At 35.2% G+C, this 24,801-nt stretch overlaps 1 protein-coding gene across 1 annotated transcript in view; it reads right to left on the bottom strand.

The window, feature by feature from the left end:
- The window catches only part of GABRA1 (gamma-aminobutyric acid (GABA) A receptor, alpha 1), a 109,092-nt gene that overhangs the window by 47,616 nt on the left and 36,675 nt on the right, over positions 1-24,801 (bottom strand). Inside the window, exons 4-7 of the mRNA XM_006864932.1 lie at positions 23,147-23,214; positions 14,323-14,543; positions 7,973-8,055; positions 1,984-2,127 (exon numbers count right to left, since the gene is read on the bottom strand). Coding sequence (XP_006864994.1) covers positions 1,984-2,127; positions 7,973-8,055; positions 14,323-14,543; positions 23,147-23,214 — 516 coding nt within the window. The remainder of the gene's footprint in view (positions 1-1,983; positions 2,128-7,972; positions 8,056-14,322; positions 14,544-23,146; positions 23,215-24,801) is intronic.

Below are 24,801 nucleotides of genomic sequence, written 5' to 3'. Positions count from 1 at the left end.
TACTTACCATTCACTTTTATAATTATAGTTTATTGTCTGTCCTTTCTTAGACCTCTGGTTACATGAGGGCAAGATCTTTATTTGGTTTATCAGTCAATCTCTAGTGCTTGTTACAATACCCACTCTATAATAGTGCTCAATTCTTTTAAAAATGTTCATTTGAGTGCATTTTCTTCCTTAATATGTTGTGAGGAATAAAGCTCCTCACCATTTTTCATGTTCAAGTATATTTTCATAACTACTACAACAACAGCTATTAAAATTTAGAGTATCTTCTATATAGAATCATTTTGTTGTTTCACATTATCTCATCTCTAATAAAAAATAATATTATTCCAAATTGTTTGACGTGCTTGAGACTTCTGATTGGATAAGTGACATGAGCAAAGTCACAAGGCTTCTAAGTGGCACAATCAGGACTTGAACTTGCATCTGCTTCATTACAAAGTCTGTATCCTTTCTAAGTAGACACCTGTATTTCTACTTAGGGCAAATCTGAGAAAATTCATAAAATTCCTACTGTTCAAAACAAGAAACATAATAAAATTGTATTATTCCAAACGCAGTAGGTACCCCATAGCTGCTAGGATGGCCAAGGGTACTTTTGTATACCATGAAAGAGAAGGTGCAATCTAAGAAAAGTGTTTATATACTAATCACAGCAAAAAAGAACAACAACAAAAAAGTTTGAATATGGGTGCCCTGACACCCAGTTTGAAATCTAAGGAAGAAATCTTTCTGAAAAATATAAAGCACTGGTGTTTTGTTTTGTTTTGTTTTTTCTTGCTTTTTGTTTTTGTTTTAATTATCAAATTATCTTTCTTTAAAATCCAAAATATGTAGTAAATGGCACACTTAATTTCTAAAAAGTTTCAAAGAACCAGTTGTTGACTGTATTAAATCTTACAGGAATTTAAAAGATTTTTCAACATTGTAATTTTAGGAGTAAATTTCCTAATTACTAGGGCCCAGATTTTATTAATAATTAACTGATTATATTTTACTTAGTTACACAGTGGATTTTTCATAGTCAAACTTGTATTTGATTGGTAGAAACAAATTTGTATATTTGTTTTTGTATATTGCTATTTAACAGCATTTGATCTCATTCCCTAACTCATGCCCTTCCCACCCTCAATCCATCTATTTTAATTTCAAAACACTGTTGTGTTACTATAGGTGCTAACTGTGGAGAACCCTTGACTGGTAATGTAAAGGAATTTGTAGAAGGAATTAGCTTTATGATGTCTCATGTGTAATAATGGCTTGTACATCTTCACCAAGATTTATTGAATCATGGCAATAAATGGAGCATAGAAGATATTTATAGCTAATCTTTATGAAGAGCTACATGACAGGAATTATGATAGGTATTCTACATGGGTTTAACTTAATTTCTTCCAGCAATACTGTGACTACAATCAACTGGCATGGTAGAAGAGTAAGGATATAATCAGATAGTAGAAGAGTAAGGATATAATCAGATATTCTTTCACAAGAGGTTGAGAAGTTGTGCAAGACTGATCAAAAAGAAGTAACACTATATTTCACAACGAACCAGAGACCAAGAGGCATTAATTACCCTGTCCCAGGTCATAGCCCTAAAGAGTTTACATTAGTTGCTAGGCAACTTGATTGCCAATTCCATGTAATTTTCTCTCTACTTATGCTGATGAAGAATGCATTAATGTCTCACATTCTTATTTAAAAGACATTATGTTTATTTCTTCATATATCCAACCAAAACCAAACCCATTGACATTGGGTTCCATTTGACTCATAGTGACAGTGTAGTACACAGTATAACTACTCCTTTGGGTTTCTGATACTGCAAATCTTTACAAGAGCAGAGAACATAAATGTTCTCTCTCAGATCAACTGTTGGGTTTGAAACGCCTACTTTGTAGTCAGCAACCCACATCTAACCCACTGAGTCACCAGAACCCCTTTCCTCCATATATAGAAGAACCAAACTGCACTCACCGGTACTGGACTGAACAATCCCAGAGTCTACTGTTTGTCCAAGAAGATCATACTGGTTGAGGCGTGACCCATCTTCTGCTACAACTACTGAACGTGCGGGCTCTCTGGTCCACTCATAAACAACTTCTGCTCTTGTATAAGCATCTAAAAGAAAAGAATGGAAAATAGTACGTGTGCATTGTTATTTTATAGTTTCTAATTAGTAGGAGTCCTTACCAGAAGGTCAGCAGTTCAAATCCTTTATAGGTTCGCTCTGAGTTTGAACTGAATCAACAGCACTTAACCACAACAAAAATTGCAGGAATCCTGGTATGGTGCTGGGGGAACTGCAGTGGACTGATAACTGCAAGGTTAGCAGTCCAACTCCACTAGTTGCTCCTCAGAAACCCTATATGGGGTTGCTATGAATCCGAAGTGACTCAATGATACTTAACAACAACAGCAATTAGCTGATGTATTTCATCTGCCTCGTATTTTCTACAATATGGTTAGAGAAGTAGGATTAGGAAAACGATTTTTTCTGATACATTCAGTTATTTTTTCACTCTCCCAACAACTGTCTATTAAATATCTACAAAGTAAAAAATGCAAAGAACCATGCTGGGGAAACAGCAGTGAACATAACAAATGAGGTTCCCTTCTCTTTTGGTACATACATTATGGTAGTTGTTGTTATTTTTGTTAAGTGCCATAGAGTCAATTCCAGGGTAGGGGGCAATAAACAGGTAATCAAATACATGTATAATTTCAAGTAAGGATAAGTGTAATAAAGTCATTTACAACAGAATGATACCTATTAACTTCAGTAAAAGAGCAATAAGTGGTCTCCCAGGTAATGAAATTTATAGAAAAGCATGATTATGAGCCATCTTAAAGTCTTGAAGATAATTTACTGGCTAAAGGAAATGACAAGTTTCTTAGATTACATCAAGAATAAACTTGATATGTTTCAGTTAAATCAGGAATACCAGTGTGGTGAGAGAGAGATACGTGATAGATCAAATAAGATTAATGGTGGTAGCTTGAGTTCAGGTTATATCAGGCCAGAGTAAGGTCATAATAAATGTAAAAGGAAGCATTGGAAAACATGTACTATGGCAATTTTCAAATGAAGACTAATTTCACATCCTTAGTTATTAATTAATTTTAATTGATATTACAATACTGATGTTGCTGCTTATTGTGATGATAGTTCTTGACAGTTCTCAGACATTTTAATTTGTCATATCATGTTTAATCAAGTCATTTTCCTATATGCGAGGATAGATCATAACTCTGATCTCTGACTTGTGTAGGTGGAGTGAGGAGGTTGTATAGCATGAGAGAGAATAAGGAGAAGTAATCTCATTTCCTTTTAGATTTTTAGTCACAGAAGACATATTCTCTGTTTAGTTGCAGGATGGTAGAATGATGTTAAAAGTTTAAATAATATCACATTAGAAAAGAGAAGTCTAAACTGGCATTATTTCTGGATTATCAATTAGGTATTTTCTAGTAACAATCATTGCCAGAAGTCTAAGACATTGTACTAGGAATTAATGTATTGGTTACTGCCTTTTACATGAAATACGCTGTTATTAGCAGCCGTAGAGTTGGCACCAACTCAATAGTGACCCTTTGTACAACATAATGGAACATGCTTGGAACTGCCTCACCACCACAATTGTTGCAATTTCTGAGCCCATTATTCCAGCCACTATGCCATTTCATCTTATCTAGGGTTTTTCTCTTCTTCACTGACCCTCCACTTTACCAAGCATGATGTTGTTTTCTAGGACTGGTTTCTCTTTATAATGTGTCCAAAATATATGAAAGGAAATCTCACCTTTCTCACTTCTAAGGAGTATTCTGGCTGTACTTCTTCCAAGACAGATTTGTTCTTAAGTGAAACAAGTGAGTGAAAAATGATTAATTTGTCCTCTTTGATTTCTGTTTTGTAGATTTCTGAAACATTACTGTGTTTTATACAATGTGCATCTATTAGAGGGTCCAAAATTGGATTTTTAAAAGGTTTCTTAGAGGATTTTCAAGAGTTGAGCACACTTGGTTATGCAGAAGTATTTTGCTTACAATTCATAGGTATCTACATTCAATGAAAAGTTCTTCCTAACAGTGAGAAACACTTTATTTAAAAAAAGGTATTTCCTGACAAATTTATAAGTTTATAGTAACATGGAATCATTTAATGTTCAATTGAAGAGCCTTGCTAGTGTTGTAAAGTGCTGTGGAGTCAGTTTCTAATCATAGTGACCCTATATAGGGTTTCTGAAGCTGTAAATTTTTGTGGGAGAAGAAAACTTCATTTTCTCCCACAGAACATCTGGAGGGTTTCACCTTGTAGTTTACAGTGCAGTGGTTATCCTACAGATGCACTAGATTCCTTGCATTTGTTAGCATTTCTTAGCAAACTCATTGTGTTTAAAAGTATCTAGGCCAGCAACTCTAAATATGACATCCATTATGAAAATGGAGAGTAATCATTGATCATGCTTCTCAATGGAAGTATACCAAAATTAAGAGTAACATTATTTATGGTGACTCTTGCTATTTTAAAATATAGAGGGCAGACATACTGAAGTCCTAAAAATAGGTGATATATTCTATTGTTTCCTCATACTTTATTGTGAAAATTAAGTTCTATGAAAACTTAATTGACTTGAGACTACTCAACATAAATAAGTGATAAAAGAGCCTTTAGCTACTTATTCAAAGAATTTAAGGTCAACTTTCAGAAAAATCAGATGACATAAGAAATTTTAAAAATAAGATTAGAAGGATTTGGTTAAGGTTACACATTAACTTTATGAGATATAAAAACTGGGAACACAGATATAGTAGCAAGACAGCAGCTATTAGTTAACATTATCACTTCACTTTTCTAGGCTGCTGATTTTCCATTTGTATAATGAGATAGGTAGACTAAATAGTTATTAAAGTTATAATTTACTCAGAATTCATTTACATGTATATATATCTCTCTTTGTTTACAAAATGCAGTGCTCGATAGTCACTAAATGAGTATTTATAAATCCATACTAGTTATAGCCAGGAGAAAGATGAGGCTTTTTGCTCCATGAAGAGTTAAAGCCTTGTAAATCCTATACAGGATCACTGTGAGTTGGAACCGACTGGAGGACATTTAACAACAACTAGTTATACTGCTTGTCTAGAAAACAAGATCCAACATCTGAATCTCTTCTTTCAGAATCAAAGCCATAATCTTCCTTTTTTTGAAAAAAAAGCAATTAAAAGATACTGTCTGCATCATGCATTTCATCTTCAGGTTATCTGGCCTTATTAAGAAGACTTTATCCCTAACAAGCAGAAAACACAATTTAGCACTGGCAAACAGAATTAAGTAGACAGCGGTAAGGAAAACATCTGTTTTTCAGAGTTGAGTTCTTATCAACATATTAACTGTGTTGCTTCCTAAGCTCCATAAACATTTATTATAGTGTTCTACTAAATAAGAACTGCCCCTTGCTTATCTCTTAATTATTTTCTTTGATATTTTAGCCATATGTTTGTCCCAAAACAGGCTGAAAGCATTTTTAGCACACTTTCTGACCTCAGTTTGTTTGCCTTTGAAATGTGCTAATTAGAAGAGTTTGGAGAACTAAATACATAACAAGTCGACCACTATCTAGTCCCATGTCCATACTGGCAATGACAATTAGTCATGATGTGCTCCCCCACTGAGTATACACTGTCTGAGCCTGTCTGCCACTGTCAAGACTTCTCTGTTTCAATTTAGTGCCCCACAGATCTTAAACCAGCTCTATCAAAGCTATCTTTTCCAAGACTTAAACTTTAATAAGGTACTTAAACATCTAAGGACATCTTATGATATCAGCCCTCTTAAGATGTTAAACTAAAAGGAGCTCTGGTAGCGTAGTGGTTACGAATCAGGCTGTGGACCTTAAGGTCAGTGGTTCGAAACTACCAGCTGCTCCATGGGAGAAAGATGAGGCTTTCTACTCCCATAAAGATTTACACCCTCAGAAACCCTGTACAGGGTCGCTATGAGTCGGAACCGATTCGAAGGCACTTAACAACAACAACAAGATGTTAAACTAACCAGTAATCAGGTATCTTATATGAAAACATAGACCTATCATTTTTGCCCTCCAGTCACTGATGAAAACATTCCTGACTGGGTTTTTATACTTAATACTTGTCAATATGTACTTAATATGTAATATATTTTTCAAACCAGGACACATGAGGTAGAAAGGGGCATTGCTAATAATGATGTTAGGATAATACACATAAAAAATCAGTATGTGTTATATGGTCAGCCTACCGCTAAGGTTGTTTTGCAAAGTTGAAAAGTCATACATCTGGCAAAGAACATTAAAAGTATCATGGACTGCTAGAAGAACAAATAAAGCTGTCTTGGTAAACATACAAGCAGAATGTTCCTTAGAATTGAAGTAGTAAAACTTCACTCTTGTGCTTTGGATGTGTCAGGAAGGACCAGTCCTTAGGGAAGGACATCATTAAGGATAAAGTAGAAGGCCAGCGAAAAAGAGGAAGAAGCCCAACAAGATAGACTGATACAGTGGCAGCAACAATGGGCTCAAGCACAGAAACAGTTGTGAGGATGGTGCAGGACTGGTTAGTGTTTGGTTCTGTTGTGAATAGGATAACTGTTAGTGGGAGCTGACAGCAGCAACATACATTTAAAATGTTTACTATATTATTGGAAATACAATACACACAGATCTATTGTCAATCCTGGTGTGGTGCTCTGAGATAAAGCATTGGACAGCAAGGTCAGTTTGGACCAAAAGTGTGGCAGTTCAAACTCACCAGCCTCTCCTTGGAAACCCTATAAAAGGTCACTATGAATTGGAACCTATTTGATGTCACTTAACAACAACAATTGTTAGTATTACAAATGGAACTGCTAGTGAAAACATGAAATAGTCCATCATATATCAAAGACTCATTAAATTGTGGAAAAGTTGGAGAAACGGTAGTTATCACCAAAGTCATTTTAAATGAAGTTTGTGAAGTAGGCTATCCTTGAATTTCAATATAGAGAGAGATTTATAAATAAAGAAAGTAATTTCTCTGTGCCTGGTGATGTTAGGAGCTTGAAGGTCCTTTGCTTTTTTTTTTGCTTACTGTCTTCCTACACTACCAGTCTTTTTCGTCTATGAATCATATCTTCACAAAAATAGTTGCTCAGACTGCCTGTATACTGAGAACAGAAAAAGTTAGTTAAGTAGTTCAGGGGTTGACTCAGCCATGTACGTAACTCCTCTGCAGAAAACCAGGAATAAATTATCTTCACTCACTCTAATGCACATAACTAATAAAAAGCAGAATGGTTAACAACACCAGAGAACCTACCACTCCTTGTCATTGCTCTCATGACTTTTCTAAGATAATCCTGCTTATTTTCAAATGGCAGAAACCCAAGAAATCATTATAATGGACTATCAAAGAGCACTAACATATGTATGAATTCCATGAGATATCCAAATGAATCTAGGACTTCCAGAGTACAATTAGGGTAAGTTGCTGATAACATCTGTTAACTGTAGGTTTCAGCATTAAGAAATAATTATTGTTGTCCTATTCCGCCTACTAATGCTTCCATCTGACAAATAAGTTGAATTATTTTTAAAGTCAAAGAAGTACCAGTAATAATGTAAAATGAAAAGAGTCGTCTTTTTATTTTTGAAAGAATATATTATCCATGTAGAAGCAGCCATACGTTACTCCTTTTTCATGAATACAACTTCAACAACAACAACAAAAAATTATTTCACTAAATGCATGCTTTCTAGGCCAGGAAACAGCAACAGATTTTCTGAAATGGCAAATTTAGATACTGAAGTCAGACATCATTACTTATAGAAAGTTCTTATGGGGTATTGCTCCTTAAGTTTTCTTGAAAATCTTTTCTGTTTCTCCAACACATATCACTGATTGGCAGTCTCCTAACAGCATATATAAGTTTTAAAATAAATTTACTTACAGCTCCCAAATTTTAGTGGGCAAGCATGGGCATCCATAGGGAAGTCCTCCAAGTGCATTGGACATTCAGCTCTCACCGTCAGCCTTGTCAATTAAGAGAAACAAAGTACACAAAAAGGAGATCAATATATTAGATGTTTTGTTGTTGTTGTTTTTAAGTGCCATCAAGTCAGTTCTGATTGTAAAGTGTTTCTGAGGAGCAGCTGGTGGGTTTGAACCACCGATCCAGTGCTTATACTATAGTGCCACATCAGGGCACCCTATATTAGCTACATCCTGACAAATGTGGCTGGGATATTACTTGCTGTAGCAAACATAATAACAAAGTTACATGACAGAAACAACATGCAAGTCATGCTGATCTGTTAATAATATAATTACCAAAGGGGAAAAAAAAATTACAAAATGATTGTATTTTTTTCTGCTTGTTTCTAGAAAATAGGGGAAAACTGATTTGTGTAATCTGCAGACATTGCCAATGTTTTTCAAAATAGGAATTACCAACTAATTCACCTAACTACAGCAAAGTTTTGAAAATAAAACTGAATGTTAGCAAATACAATTTTATTTAAGTATTAATTCATTCTTGGTTGTGAAGAAAGCATGGATATGAAGGAAGAGAAGCAAATGTCTTAAGTGCATCTCTTCCAACATTCTTTCCTAAAATAGCACCAAATATATGTATCTAAAATGAAGCAATAAGAAAAGGAAGAACTATTATAAGGTTTGATGAGAATGACATTTGCTTGCAGTCTCTTTAAGAGTAAGTATATGATCAATGCTTCTCTTTGGGATTCTTTCCCCTTGAGACTGTTGTTGACTGCCATCAAGTTGGCTGCAACCCACAACTACCTTATGCACAACAGACCAAAACATGGCAAGGTCCTGTGCTGTCCTAACAGTTGTTATGCTTGAGCCCATTACTGCAACCTATGTGGAAATACACCTAATTTGAGGTCTTTCTCTTTTTCTCTAACCCTCCATTTTACCAAGCATGACGTCCTTCTCCAAGAATTGGTCCCTCCTGATAATATATGTTAAAAATATGAGTGACAAAGTTCCCCATCCTGGCTTCTAAGAAGCATTCTAGCTGTACTTTTTTCAAACACAGATAATGTTTGCTTTTCTAGCAGTTCATGGGTACTTTCATTATTCTTTTTCAAAGTCATAACTTACATGCATGAATTCTTCTCAGGTCTTCATTATTCATTGTTTAACTTTCACATGCATATGATGCTATTGAAAATACCATGGATTGGGCCAGTCCTCAAACTAATAACTTTGCTCTTGAGCACTTTAAATAGAACATGTGCTTAAGGCAATATGTCATTTGATTTCTTAACTGCTGCTTCCATGAGTATTGATGGTGGGTCCAAGAAAAATGAAGTTATTTGACAAGTTCAATGTTTTCTCCATTTATTATGATATTATTTACTGGATTAATTCTGAAGATTTTTGTTTTCTTTACATGGAGGTGCAATACTTACTTACAGCTGTGGTCTTTGATCTTAACCATTGTTTTAAGTCTTCTTTGCTTTAAGCAATCAAGGTTGTATAATCTACATTTGCAAGTGCGTAATGAGTTTGCCTCCAAACCTGATGTCATGTTCTTCTTCCTATAATCCAGTTACTTGGATTTTAGATCAGCATTAAGATTGAATAAGTATAGTGAAAGAATATAACCCTGGTGCACACCTTTCCTTATTTTAAACCATTCTTATCCCCTTATTCTTTTGTAACAACTGCCCATTGGTCCATGTACAAATTCCTTCAGGAGCACAATTAAGTGTTATGGAATACTCGTTCTCTTCAATGGTGTCCATAGCTTGTCATGATCCACACAGTTGAAAGCCCTTACATAGTCAGTAAATTAGAAGGAAACATCTTTCTGGAATTCACTGCTTTCAACCAAGATCCATCTGATGTCAGTAATAATATCCCTTGTTCCACATACTCTTTTGAATCGGCCTGAATTTCTGGTAATTCCTAGTTGATGTTCTGTTGTGATCACTTTTTTATTATCTTCAGCAAAATTTTACTTGCATATCATATTAATATTGTTTGATGATTTTCACTTGCCTGTCTCTTAGGAATGGTCACAAATACAGATACCTTTAAACTGTTGACCAGGTCTCCCAAATTTTTTGGTATAGGTGAGTGAGCACCTCCAGTTTTGCCTCAGTTGGTTGAAAAATAGAAATTTGTGGCCCATCAATTCCTGGAACCCTATTTTACACCAATGTCTTCAGTGTAGTTTTAACTCCTTCATTTGGTACCATCTGTTCCTGATCATATGCTATCTCTTAAAAAGATTGAACATCAACCATTTCTTTTTGGTACAGTGAATCTGAGTATACCTTCCATCTTTGTGTGATGCTTTCTGCATCATTCGATATTTTGCCCATAAAATTCTTCAATATTGCCAGTTGAGGCTTGAATTTTTCTTCAGTTCTTTCATCTTGAGAAATGCTGAGTGTGTTCTTCTCTTTTGGTTTTCTAACTTTGGGTATTTGCATATTTCCTTCTAATACTTTGTCTTCTCAACCTCTGCAATTTTCTGTTCAATTATTTTACTTACTTATTTCTTCCTTTTGCTTTAGTACCTCTATGATGCAGAGCAAGTTTTGGAGTCTCTTTTGACATCCATTTTGGTCTTTACTTTTTAATGACCTTTGATTTCTTCTTGCATCATGTTCTTGATGTGATTCCACAACTTATTTTGGTCTTTGGTCATTAATGTCTAATGCATCAAATCTGTTCTTTAGATGAGCTCTAAATTCAGGTAGGAAATGTTAAAGGTCATGTTTTGTCTCAAATAGACTGCTTTTGATTTTCTTCTTCATCTTGAACTTGCTTATGAGAAATTGATGGTCTGTTCCACAGTTGGCCCCTGACCTGGTTTTGGCTGATGATATTGAAAATTTCCACAGTTTCTTCCCACAGATGTAATCAATTTGAATCCTGAGTATAACACCTGGCAAGGTCCATGTGCATAGTCAACTTTGATGTTTTTAAAACAGCTATTTCAATAAATAAGTCATTAGTTTTGCAAAATTCTATCATGTAGTCTCCAGCATCATTTCTATCACTATGGCCACATTTTTTAACTACTGATCCTTCCTCTTTGTTTCCAAACTTCATATTCCAATCACGAGTAATTATCAATACACCTTGATTACACATTTGATCAATTTCAGAGGGAAGCAGTTGGTAGAATTGTTCAATTTTTCCATTTCTGGCTTTAGTGGTTGGTGTGTAAACTCGTGTAATAGTGGTATTGACTGTTCTTCCTTGTAGATGTATGGATACTATCCTATCACAGACAGCAGTGTACTTCAAGATAGATCTGGAAATACTATTTTTGACAATGACTTTGACACCATTCCTCTTCAATCTGATGTTCCCAATAAACCATGTTATCATCAGATTAAACAGTCAATACCAGCCCATTTCAGCTAAATAATGCCTAGGATATCTATCTTTATACATTTCATTTCATTTTTGACAACTTCCCATTTTCCTAGATTCATACTTCCTAAATTCCATATTTTTATTATAGATGAAGACCCCAGTGAGATGGATTGGCAAAGTGGCAGCATCAATGGGCTCAAGCATGGCAATAATTGTGAGGCTGGCCCAGGATTGGGCAGTGTTTTGTTCTGCTGCATATATGGTCATTATGAGTCATTGCCAACTTAATGGCACCTAACAAGAACTAAAAATTATTAATGGATGTTTGCAGCTGCTTCTTTTCTTTTCTTTTTTTTTTTTTTTTTTTTTGTGTGTGTGTGCCCCACCAACAAATAAAGGTCCCAAAAGTTTTAGTCCATTCACATCATCATGGTTCACAAGAGGGCACTTCCCCAGTTGTATTTTGAGTATCTTTCAACCTGAAGGACTCACCTTCTGGCACTGTGTTTGATCATATTCTGCTGCAATTTATATGGTTTTCTGTGGCTAAACTTTCAGACCTTTCTGCCTCTTCTTCTTCCTAGTCAACAAAAACTTGTCCTCCATTAGATACCCTGATGGTATTTAAAATACCAGTGGCATAGCTTCCAGCATCACAGCAACATGAAAGCAACCACAGTGTGACAAATTGACAGATTAGTTGTGGTCTTTCATCATTATTTCCCAATTTTTTTTTCCATATTCACTACCTAATTAAAAGTCAGAACTCTGCTGTGCTTCTTTCTATTACTTGTGATGTTGGAATCTAAATTTGATAGATTCTATTAAAAGAATTGTTAAGAAAAAAAAAATCCATTGAAACATAGTTGGTACCATTTTGTGGAATTAAGAGGAAATTTATATCCATTTGCCTAATACTTTTAGCAAAGACATTTACTTAGATTATTAAGTAACTCAGGAAATGTAACAGGATGTCTTTATAGCCAGTAAAATCCTTAAGTAGAATCATAATATTGATTAAAACTATATAAAAAATACGAAAGTTTACTATTCAGCTTGCATTCTTCAGTCAAATCATTACACAAAATGATAGTATATTCACATAAGTGCAGAGAAATTTGAAATATGGAAAATACAGGTCGGTTACTGATGGAGGATCTTGCATATTTCAGAAACCTTGAATTAGTATTCAAGATCTGCACAGAATTGAGGCTCAAAACAAGTATAGTTTTCTTAAAGGGAAAGTATTTCAAATTTCAAATATAAATATATCCTACTTGGATGTTTTGGTAAGGTTTCAATGTATGAGCCCATCATTCTTTACTTTGTCTTCTCTCTCTAACTTGGAGACTGTTTATTTCTTATTCCCATTACACTTGGACTTCTATGAGTCAGAATCAACTCAATGGCACTTAACAATAATACTTGGACTAGGGTGCATGGAGGTTCTATACAATAAGCAATGAACGAACTACAAACCACAAGGAGCAGTGGTCCCAGCCCACTATCTACTCTTCAGGGGAAAGGTGAGGTTTTCTGCTCCCACAAATCTTTATAGACTCATAAACCCTTTTCAGGATTGTTATGAGTCAGAATCCACTGAACAGCATTTAACAATAACAACAATACTTGCAACAATCCTCTTTAGCCAGGTTCAACATGCAAGGTGGCTCTTCATGAATTTTGCGGGTTCAAAGGGGTTGGATACTTATATCTGAAAAAAACATGTTATCTGACAGTTTGGTAAGAGCAAAGTATTCACTATCCTTTCTATGACACTATAGGGTATGCACTGGACTGGTAACCACAGGTCTGCAGTTCAAACCCATCAGTTATTCTCACAAATGTTATGCAACGTTGCTTTGAATCAGAACCAATTCAATGGCACACACTACAACAACTATGCTAAATACACACTGAATTTAGCTGTTGTTATAGGATTTTGCCTTCATGACTCTTTTAAAGCAAAACTGAAAGCAGTAATAATCATTGGATGATCTGAACTGCCAGACTATGGCCAAATCTGATGAGATATAGTATCTTGTAAATTAGGAATATCTTAAGTGAATCTTTTTTTCTTTAAAAACTGCTCAAAACTTTACCTCATTTTTTTTCTCTTAATGCCACCTTAAAATTATTGAGTACTCACTAGATTCTGAATTTTCTGGTTGCTTAAAAAGGTAGAAATGTTTATAAATCATGAAATTTTTGCTTAAACAACATTTAGATAGTTGTTATCTATTTAGCTTATCGAAGTACTGGTGCGGTGCTGTGGGCTAATGTGCTGGACTACAAAGTGCTTGAACCACAAGATCTGCAGTTCAAGCTTACCAACAACTCCTTGGAAACCCTATACAGGGCCATTATGGGTCAGAACTGACTCAATGGTACATAACAACAACAACAACATTTATCTTATAATTCCAATATAAATTCATACACATTAATATTTCAGAAAATGCATGTTTTCCATTAAATATTTTAAACAATTTTTAGCTTTCCTTATTTTTTTTACTCATTTGCTTTCCTTTTTATTAGAAACACATTTAAATATACTTCTTTAGCTATCACTTAGAAACTTTATATAGCTATTACTAGAAGACAAGAATATATGCAATTCACAACAGAATGAAGAAACTCCTTATTTTGAATAACAGTGATTGGAAAGCTATAGTGTGCTTTTGTTCTACTTAATATATATTGTCAAAAATATTTTTGTATTCTCCTAATCATTCTATTTAATATTTTAGTACTTGCATGATATTTAAACAAGGTTTTTGTTTTGTTTCATTTTTTTTAATGGAAAAATGATATTTAAAGTTAAATAAACAGCAAAAACAGAGCGAAATCCCTGCACTTGTCCAACAGATTGATGATTACCTACAAGTCAACAAGAATGAAGCACAGAAACATTCACAAGTAGAAACACACTTGACTCACCGCATGGTGTATAACAAAGTGCCATCCTCTGTGATCCGCAAGAGTTTGTTAGGCATTGTCATGTTGTGGGCCACTGACTTCTTTCCATTGTGAAAGAAAGTATCTGGAGTCCAGATTTTACTTGCCATCAAGTTATTCAATCGGAGAACTGTCATTGGTCCTTTAAACTTTAACCTTTCATCCTTCCAGCTTTGACGGAAAAATACATCTATTGTATATTCCTAGGTAATTTTGGAAAATGGCAAAGTTCATTGTACTGTATTTTACAATAGAAATACCTTTCAAAGATGATGAACAATGTTTGTCACTTTGGAAGCAAAATATGACCCAGGTGATGTTTTTAGAAACAAAATTTTATGCTCTGTACATATTGGTGTCAGGAGAATAACTGGCATCATCATTATTATTATTTATTATTATTATTATATTTCTCTTTTGAAAATAAGGAGCTCTGGTAGCGTAGTGGTTATGAATCGGGCTGCTAACCGCAAAGTGAGCAGTTCAAAACTACCAGCTGTTCAGCAGGAGAAAGATGAGGCTTTCTGTTCCCGTAAAGATTTACAGCCTCGGAAACCCTGTACAGGATCGATATGAGTCGGAACCAACTCCACGCACATAACAACAACAATTTTGAAAATACTTAAAATGTTTTCTTGGTCAGAAAAATTCTGTCAATCATTTCCTTGTTTATGTGAAAAGAAAACAACACCCAGTTCCCAATATGCCAGTCATAAAACAGATAAGCTACATTACAAATTAATTCCAAACTCATGTTAATCAGTAGGCAATTGCCATTCAGTCAACTTTGACTCATGGAAACTCATATATTACAGAATGAAACTATGTTCCACAAGGTAGTCACTGTAAACTTTCAGAAACAGAAAAGCAGGACTTTTTTTCCAAGTGCCTTTGGGTGCAATTGAAATGACAACATTTCAGTTAGTAGCATACATTCAACTTTTTGTACAACCTAGAGATTATTATACCCAGAATTTTTGTAAAACAAGACAACTCCAGCCATAAAGATAATCTATAGTGTTTTGGGGACCCCTTACATAATACCTGATAATCAATCACACAACCAAACCCAAGTCAACTACTGTTCTAATGGAATGTGACAGACCCTTATTCTGTTTGGCTACATTTTTTTTTTTTTTCCACAGATATGGTATATAGACTATAAATTCTTCTAAACAATAAAGACTATGAAAATGATAAATCCATCTTCACTAACATTTTTTTATTGATCTTTTACAATAAAAAATAAGAATACAAAATGTACAAATATTTGCAAGTGCATGTTAGTGAGTTTATGTGTGTATAAGTCACATGATGATTGTGTGAAGTTCATCATCATTCACATTCATGAAATGTATTTATGTGAATAAACATAGCATTCTTTATGGCAATATTTAGAGACAAATATATACTAATCTGAAAAAAAGCAATAAGATTTATCAAGTATCTGGTAGCGTAGTGGTTACGAATCGGGTTGCGAACCTTAAGGTCAGCGGTTCGAAACTACCAGCTGCTCCATGGGAGAAAGATGAGGCTTTCTACTCCCGTAAAGATTTACACCCTCGGAAACCCTGTACAGGGTCGCTATGGGTCGGAACCGACTCGACGGCACATAACAACAACAACAAAATTGAAAAGGGTAATATTCTCTTCCTTACAGTAGTTGCCACACTGATACAAAATTTGTAACTGTCATATTTTCCACTAATTATAGTGTAGTCCACACTGGGAGGAAGACTAACTTGGAAATCTCATGCCACATTTTCTTAGTCCTCTAAACTATTGTGCATCAAGAAAATAAATGTATTATAGTCTTACACATATCATCTTTTTGTTAGGTGCAAAAGAATAGATTCTGACTCATAGTGATCCTATATTACAGGGTTGTTGTTGTTGTTATTAAATGCTGTTGACTCAGTTCTGACTCATAGCAACACTGTATAAGATTTCCAAGGAGTGGCTGATGAGCTTGAACTGCCAACTTTGAAGTTCAATTGACCTTGCAACCAGGGCATTAACCCACAGGACCACACCAGGACTCCATGTAGCAGGGTAAAGTGTATAACCTTTATGGCAGCAGATTCCCAACTCTTTTTTTCACAAGTATTGTTGTTGTTAAGTGCTTTCGAGTTGGCTCCGACCCAGAGTGACCTTGTATAGGGTTTCTGAGGAGCAGCTGGTGTACTTGAACTGCCGACCTTGTGGTTTCAACGAACTTTGAAGTCCAGCGCATTAACCCACAAATCTGCAACAGGACTTCTTTCAAAGGATAGGCTGGTAGTGTTAGGCTACTAATGAAAGATCAGCAATTCAAAACCACCAGCCTATTTCCAAGGATAAGCTGGTAGTTTTGAACTGCTGACCTTTTTGTTAGTACCCTAGCACTTAACTCTCTTTGTTGTTGTTGTTGGTAAGTGCTGTGGAGTCAGTCCAGACTCACAGTAACCCTGTATAGCATTCCCGAGGAGCAGCTGGTGGGTTTGTACTGCGGACTTTGTGTTTAGCAGTCCAGTACTTATCCTATAGCACCAACTCCACATTATCATAAGGACATAACAAACATAATGTTTTTGTATAGTACTTTTGAGTGTGACTATCTCTTTCCCAGGTTTAAACAAGATTAAATAAAACTTAAATGAAGTCAAATCCTTCTGACAAGTTTGCCATTGTTGAGCACTTAATAGTCAAGTAAGGAATAACTATCATTGCATGGTTTATAATGTGTTAGCCATGGCACTAATTCCTGACTGGGACAGAACAAGGAAGTGCAACACAATGGCAATGTGTCTTTGAAGTCAAGAAATGTTATCTTGCTTTGTTGGCTAGGTTTTACTGCATCCTGAAGTGTCAGGTGGAAAGCTCTGCCATACATAACATAGGAATTTACCAATAAACATTTGTTAAGCATATAGTAAACTCAGAAAAGGGAGAAACTGTATACACTTGGGTGTTGCAACAAAACATCATGGTGGAATAGGATCAGCATAAGTTGTTATTTCCCATGAGGAAAGAAATAAAGAGGAGACCTGTGGGTTTCAGAGGGAAGTAATGCAGAGCTGAAGCACTTGACAGGGAAGCAAGGCAGATTGAGGATGGAGAACATGTTGTTGTTGCTAGTTAAGTGCTGTCGAGTCGGTTCCGACCCATAGCAACCCTGTGTAGGGTTTCCAAGGAGTGGCTGGTGAGCTTGAAATGCCAACCTTGTAGTTCAAGCTGACTTTGATCCAGCACATTAATCCTCAGCACCGCACCAGGACAGGTGACAGTGGAAGTCAAGAATTGAAAAGGTTAATTTGGATCTGGATACAGAGCTGGCTTGAAACCTTGGATAGTGGGTCTAGACTTGATTATTTTAGAGCAGGGGTTATTGTTGCTTGTTAAGTACCATTGAGTCAGCTCTGACTCATAGTGACTCTGCATATGGTTTCCAAGGAGTAGCTGGTGAATTTGAACCACTGACCTTTCGGTTCAAATCAACTTTGTAGCCCAACGCATTAATCCACAGTACCACACAGGAGTGGAGAACTTTTTGTTCTGTCAACATTTATAATATCATTCACAGGCCATACACAATTATAAAAATAAAATTAGCCTGAAATATTTGGTCAAACATTTTATTAACTTACCTTTAGTGTGATGGCTGGAACTGCAGTTACCTTGTCAGGGCCGGATCCAATGATTCCATGGGCACATTAACCTGTGGCATTGCAGGTTAATGTGCAGGACCACAAGATCGGTTAGAACCACAAGGTCAGTGGTTCAAGCTCATCAGTATCTCCTTGGAAATCCTATACAGGGTTGGCATGAGTCGGAAATGACTCGACAGCACTAAACAACAACAGTTTAGGCCGCAGGACATGTTCCCCACCTTTGCTCTACAGAGTTATGGAAAGCAGTTTATATTACCTGAGTATTACTTCAAGTTTTTCCTCATGTCAATAATGTAGACATGTCTACTCTGCTCTGTGCCTGTCATCCTTTCTGGGCAATAGATAAGCTTGATATGTAGGGATATGATATATGGTGGTATTTCTATTGATTTAACTACTTAATCTCTAGTCTCATTTGTCTTTGTACTGGTCAAAGGTATAGAAATGGCCACTTACAAATGAAGTTTCCAAGAATGTCCTGGCTGATCTTATTTCATGAATCTAAGAATGTTGTACATTTATTTGCTTGCTGCAAGAAAACTTTTGAAATTAAAACACTTTAAATATAAATAGGCTTATGACATGTTTAGTATCAAATTTTTAGTAAGGAATATTCCATTCAACAACGTGAAAGTGTTCCAAAGCCCTGAGGTGTACATGTTCATCATGTTTAAACTGAATTCTATTGATCCTTGTTAATGACAGAAAATGAAATTACAAACTTTGTTGAAGACATTCTCCTTTCAAATACACACAAACATGCACCCACACACAAAACATGAAGCAAAACTAACAGGGAAAACTTTTATTTTCATTTTCTCTGATGATAGACATATAAATGGACACTGGGGTAAAAAAGCAGCTGATGATTAGCTCCTGAACAATTAAAAGTACATTTGGTCTCTAGTTTTCTGATAACTGTTTGGCCATGATAAGAGCAGTTTGCTACAGGTATCCACTTTTATAACATAACCTTGTATTCATGTTCACAATTTATTAGATCTAGAATGGACATCTAGACCAGGATTGGCCAGAGTACCTTCATTAGGAAGTTGACACAAGAAAGAAGCATGAGGTCATAGTGGTTAGGGATATAAGTTCTAAAGCAACTAACCATAACTGCATTATCAATCTGCCAGATGAATGTTCCTAAGCAAGTTTCTTAGCCTCTCTAAGCTCTAGTCTACTAATACTTCAGTTAGCTACTGTGAGAATTAAATGAGTTAATGCACATGAACAGCTTGAAAGAATGCTTGTTCCATAGACAACTCACAGCAAATGTTAGAAATGATGATTATTTATCTCTCATTTAATGTTTTAATCAACCTAAGTTCATTTTAGACTTCTTATGTAGCTGAGAGTGGAAAAAGTGTTCTTTCCTTGGAAAGGTGGCAGTGCAGAAAAATCCAAAGGAAGTGAGAAGTTGATAACAGCTAAGCCAAGCAATAACAGAAGGCAAAAAAAGGGGACTCCACAGTCACAATGTGTGAGCAAAGAGGAAGCTCTGCTGAATAATTTGTTCAAGCCTCAATGTTCCAGTCCCCATCCCTCAAGTGAAAAGTATTTCGAGTTACTGCAGTAACGCACGTCCCAGGAGAATATTAACCTTACTCTGAAGACCCACAAAAATATGCTTTATGTTCTTAAATAAATATTTACCTGAAGTGTTCCTGCTTGCACCATTTATTATTTTCATGTGTGCCTTGACTTTATACATCTTAACCACTGTGAAAAACAGGGCTCTATGACTGTCTGCCTGAATATTTCTGTCAGAATCTAGTGCCCTGGGAATGCGTTGTTTGATTGCAAATTAATGGTTTTAAAAATAAAGTTAAGATTTGTCCTAATTTTCTTTTCTATTCCAGTTGAAGTCAGATGCCTTGGGAGCTAGGAGGTCTCTAGGGTTTGATGGACTGGGTTCAAATCACTACACTTAACTAGCTAGGTCATGTACCTTCTCTGGAAAATGTGTATAATAATAGTGCTTAGCTAGAAGTTTTGGCATGAGGATTAGAATAAATATGATCTATAAAGTCCTGTGCATGGTTCCTGGCATATGGTAAGCCTTCAATAATTTTAAAGTATGGCTATACTTATTAATTAGATATTTTATTAGTGCTAATTCAGTAAACAACAAAGCTTTTCTTGTTTTGAAAAATAGCTTTGTCATTCTGCTTTCTAATTTGATTGCCTTTAAATCAAACTGCTCTACTTTAAGCATAATTCTATGATGTGGTTTAGATAATTAATTTCCTAGAGAAGAGTGTTGTTGTTAAGTGCCATCTAGTTGGTTCTAACTCATAGCGACACTGTACAGGGTTTCCGAGGAGCAGCTAGTGAACTTGAGCCACCAACCCTGTGGGTCACATTGATCTTGCAGTCCATCACATTTACCCACAGTGCTACACCAGGACTCCAGAGCAGAGTGGTCAGGAGCTCTAGTAGTGCAGTGGTTACAAGAAGGGCTGCTAACCTCAAGGTCAGCAATTCAAAACCACCAGCTGCTCTGTGGGGGAAAGATGAGGCTTTTTGCTCCTGTAAAGATTTACCATCTTAGAAATTATGCAGGGTCACTATGAGTTGGAACTATCTCCATGGCACCCTACCACCACCACCACTTAAAAAAATCATTTGCAGACCTATATAGCCAATTGTATCCATTGATAGAACAATCTAATCATTATCTAGTTCAGAAGTTTCAAGCGGTAGGGAGTATTGTTGGTTTGGACAATATCACACTTTGTTCATTTTTCTTATATGATGGTTGATCAAAGACCATGTGTGAGTTCAAACCCACCAGCTGCTCCTTGGAAACCTTATTCAGGGTTGTTATGAGTTAGAACCAACTCAATAGCACTTAACAAAAACAACAGCATTGATATAATACATCATCTCATTTAACATTTTAATGCTCTTAAAGGAGTAATATATGCATTCTATAGACTGAGAGTCTTAGAATTATAAGTGATTTGTTCAGTGTGAACTGCTGGAAGTGCTAATATCAGAACTCAGAAACCTGACTGATAGAGCCAATCCTCTCTACCACCAAGACATATTGCCTCAAAGAGAGCAAGATTAGCATAGCTAAGAGAAGGCCTGGTGTCGTTCAGCAAATAATGTTGGAATGAGAGAAGAACGACAAAATTTGTTGTTGTTGTTGTTGTTTTTTAATGTATGTATATATAGGAAGAGGAGCTTGAATTTGAACTTAAACTTGACTGGAAATTAATAAATGTTCTTAAGTTTTTTAAAAAATTGACAGGAGGAGAGAGAACAATGAAACATAGAACCTTTGAAAACTTCACAATTAACTCGATTTTTTGAAAGTGACCAAATTTGTTAAAAATGTTGTATCTCACAATATTCTACTAAAGTAGGCAACTCATTGATCTTAATGTTCAAATGAGCTGCCAGAAGAATAAGTCCATAATTATGATTGGAATTTATATTTCTATTTCTTGGCTAGTATTAAGGACTAACATTTGTTGAGTGCTTATTATATATTAGGTACTGTTTTAAATGTTTTGCATGTATTAACTAATTTAACATATGAAATAACTCTATAGAATATTATTATCCCTAATATACACATGAAAAAGTGAGGCACAGAAATATTTAATAACTTGCCTGTGGATATAGCTGTGTAAATGAATGAACTATGACCATCACCCTAGGTATTCTGGTTCAGAAACTTATGTTCTTACCTACCACTGTGTTGTCTCTCATATGCTCTGCTGATTCTTATTTGCATAGTAAGTGCATTTCATAACCTGACTTAGAGCTAATTATCCCCTGGTCCAGTATTTTTCAATGTTTGATTCACAGATCATTAGTTCTACAGAATATTAACAGGTATTGAATGAAGAAAAGGGAGTTTGTACAAATATAATTGAAAAGTAATATATTAGAGCTAAATATGTTTTCTTACTGCAGAACTTGCCAAAGCTTTTACATAGCCAAGGTGAGTTCACTGTGAGTAGCCAGATTTTAGGAAAATTCTAGTCTAAATGGACACTTTCTGAAACTTTTATTCTGAATTATTCAGATGATGCTAACAAACAGACATTTCATAAATAATACTGAATTAATGTATTTTGAAATATTCATAATAGCATGTCTTCATGGCCTCTTTATTATGTTTTCCATACATTGCAGTTTTGCTGTTTTGAGTTTTCAAACATTCTATAATATCTTCACAAAGGTTTACTGATTTAACAATTCCCACCAGATATAAAAAAATAATAATAATTTTAATTTACTTGATTTTGGGAAAGAAGAAATTGGCTTTTATTAATTTAATTTCCATTTTTGGTAATATTTTAATGAGTACCATTTGCAGTGAAACTGAACATTTGTCAATGTCATTTAACTCTTGCACTGTTTAATTCTAGTTAATTATCCACTGTGCTTTCTTACTCGTTTTCCAATTTTAGCCAAAAATAATTCAAGAATGATAGTGCTCATTGTTTGCTGAAAGCAGTGCTTGCTACCTGGAAATCTAGCACCTTTGAATTAACATGGCCTGAAATCTACTCTATGGCAGTAGATTGACGTGAAAGGGAAACTGTACTATTTAGCTTTCAGGGTATCAATTAAGGCAAAGCAACCATTTACAGAGATAGGAAAAAAAAAGAAGACTATAGTGGTTGAAAACTAAAATTTGACATGACCTGATACATTTTTGTTGTTAGGTGTCATAAAGTCAGTTTCAACTCATAATAACTTTATAAATAAAAGGGCAGTTATCTATTTCATAAACATTAGAGTGAGCCCTGGTGGCACAGTGGTTAAGAGCTTAGCTTAGCTTAGTTAAGAACTGAAAGGTTGGTGGTTTGAACCCACCAGAAACTTTGCAAGACAAAGACAGCACAGTCATTTTCTGTAAAGATTTACAGTCTTGTAAACCCTGTGGACATTTCTACTATGTCCCATAGGGTCATGATGAGTTGGAATTGACTAGCTGGCATTGGATTTGGGGTTTTGTATTGAGGGGAGAGGGTATAAATATTATATGTAGTATATTTTACATATTATATAAACATATCGACAAAAATATATATCCAAGCTAAATGAAGTTGTTATCTAAATGTCTAGTCTATATTTTTCTTTTAAAAATACTAGTACCCCAAGAAGATCAAAGATGCTGTCTCACTTACCATATCATGGTCTGAAACAGGACCAAAACTGGTGACGAAGATGTCAGTCTTCACTTCAGTTACACGCTCTGATGAAGCAGGAAATTGGGACAGTGAGTGTCTATCAACAGCACTTATTAGATCTCACAACCACATACTCTCACACAAATGGGCAATTTATTGGCTTTGATTAGCTATTTCTAAAATTGGTCCACTGTGTAGTCTTGATAATTTACTGCTTACACATGAAATTTCACAGTTGATATTTTCTGCAGAGAACTGAGCCTAAATATGCCACTTTGGGAAGCAGGGTCTTTATGGAAAAGTCAGCTTCTGTTAATGAATTCTTCAAACGGACACACTTTCCTAAATGATACTAAACCATTTCACATTGTAATAAAAATATGTTAGCATATTGGTAAAGTAAAATATTCTTATGCAGCCAGCCAGATCCTCAAGGTATTGAGGCTGCTCTTGGGAAGTGTATAGTAATTTGAGTAAGATTTATTAACTCTTTAAGGACTCAAGGGTATATTTTATAAATGATTACTTTCTTGCACTAAATCATAGCTGAATTATCCTAACTAAAGTCTGAAAAACATCTAGCCACCTATGTATGTCTTTTCAATTTTAATAATAAAAAGAACATATTTTGTCATAGAAAGAGTTCATTTAATATACTCAATTTCAAGTTCAATGCGATTTTATTTTATTGGCCTCTAATGGCATATGTCAATCAATGAAACATATTTATTATCATTTATTATCAATACAGACATTTTCAAAGAAATACAGTCACTCACTTTGAAACAGAAAAATGCTTATAGAAAAGGAAACAATTGGTTGAGGGGTGAGTATGGAAAAGATGACTTTATAATTTTCAACTTTAGTTCTGAGAAATTGCAGTCCAGTACCTTAAGCATTTTTCCCCTTAACCAATATATTAACATCTATGGCACTGTAGTGTGTGCTGTCAGAAAATGCGTATATGGTTTCTGAGGTGGGTTTGAAATGACTTTGTGGTTAGCAGCCTAGTGCTTATCCACACCTATATCTATGGCATAGGATATAAAAAAGGTGATCCAGTACATGTAATAATGAATTTCTTTGGAAATCAAGTGCTGATTTTCATCCCGCAGTAATTCTCTTGTGTATAGTTAACACTTTCCATTTAAATTTTCATCAAGGAGTCATGTAAGTTACAACACATAATGTATATTTCAAATGTCCACTTATCTAACCAATTAAGGTCTCCTGGTATGGTGCTGAAGGATAAGCACTGGACTGTAAGGTAGGTTTGAACAGCATGATCAGTGGTTCAAACTCATCAGCTGCTCTCCTAAACTTTATATGGGGTCCCTATGAGTTGGAACCAACTCAATGGTATTTAACAACAACAGAATGTTTAAATGAGCCCCTTAACATAAAATCATGCCAAGTTTATTTTTTAAAAACTTCAAAATGAAGGACAAAGCTTGAGATAAAAACAACAACAACAACAACAAAATAGCTGTGTGCAAGACTCACTTCCAACCTCAGTTTAACAAGTTATGTCAACAATTTGAGAGGCACAGTTGTCATCAATAAGTCTCCGCAGTCATAACATAACCATTTTCCTGTAATATTGTCCATTCTTACCCATCAACCATTCCCTCAATATATACACCTCTCTAGCG

Source organism: Chrysochloris asiatica, unplaced genomic scaffold, assembly GCF_000296735.1.
Source record: "Chrysochloris asiatica unplaced genomic scaffold, ChrAsi1.0 scaffold00073, whole genome shotgun sequence".
Taxonomy (NCBI): domain Eukaryota; kingdom Metazoa; phylum Chordata; class Mammalia; order Afrosoricida; family Chrysochloridae; genus Chrysochloris; species Chrysochloris asiatica.
This window is presented reverse-complemented; position numbering and strand designations above follow the sequence as displayed.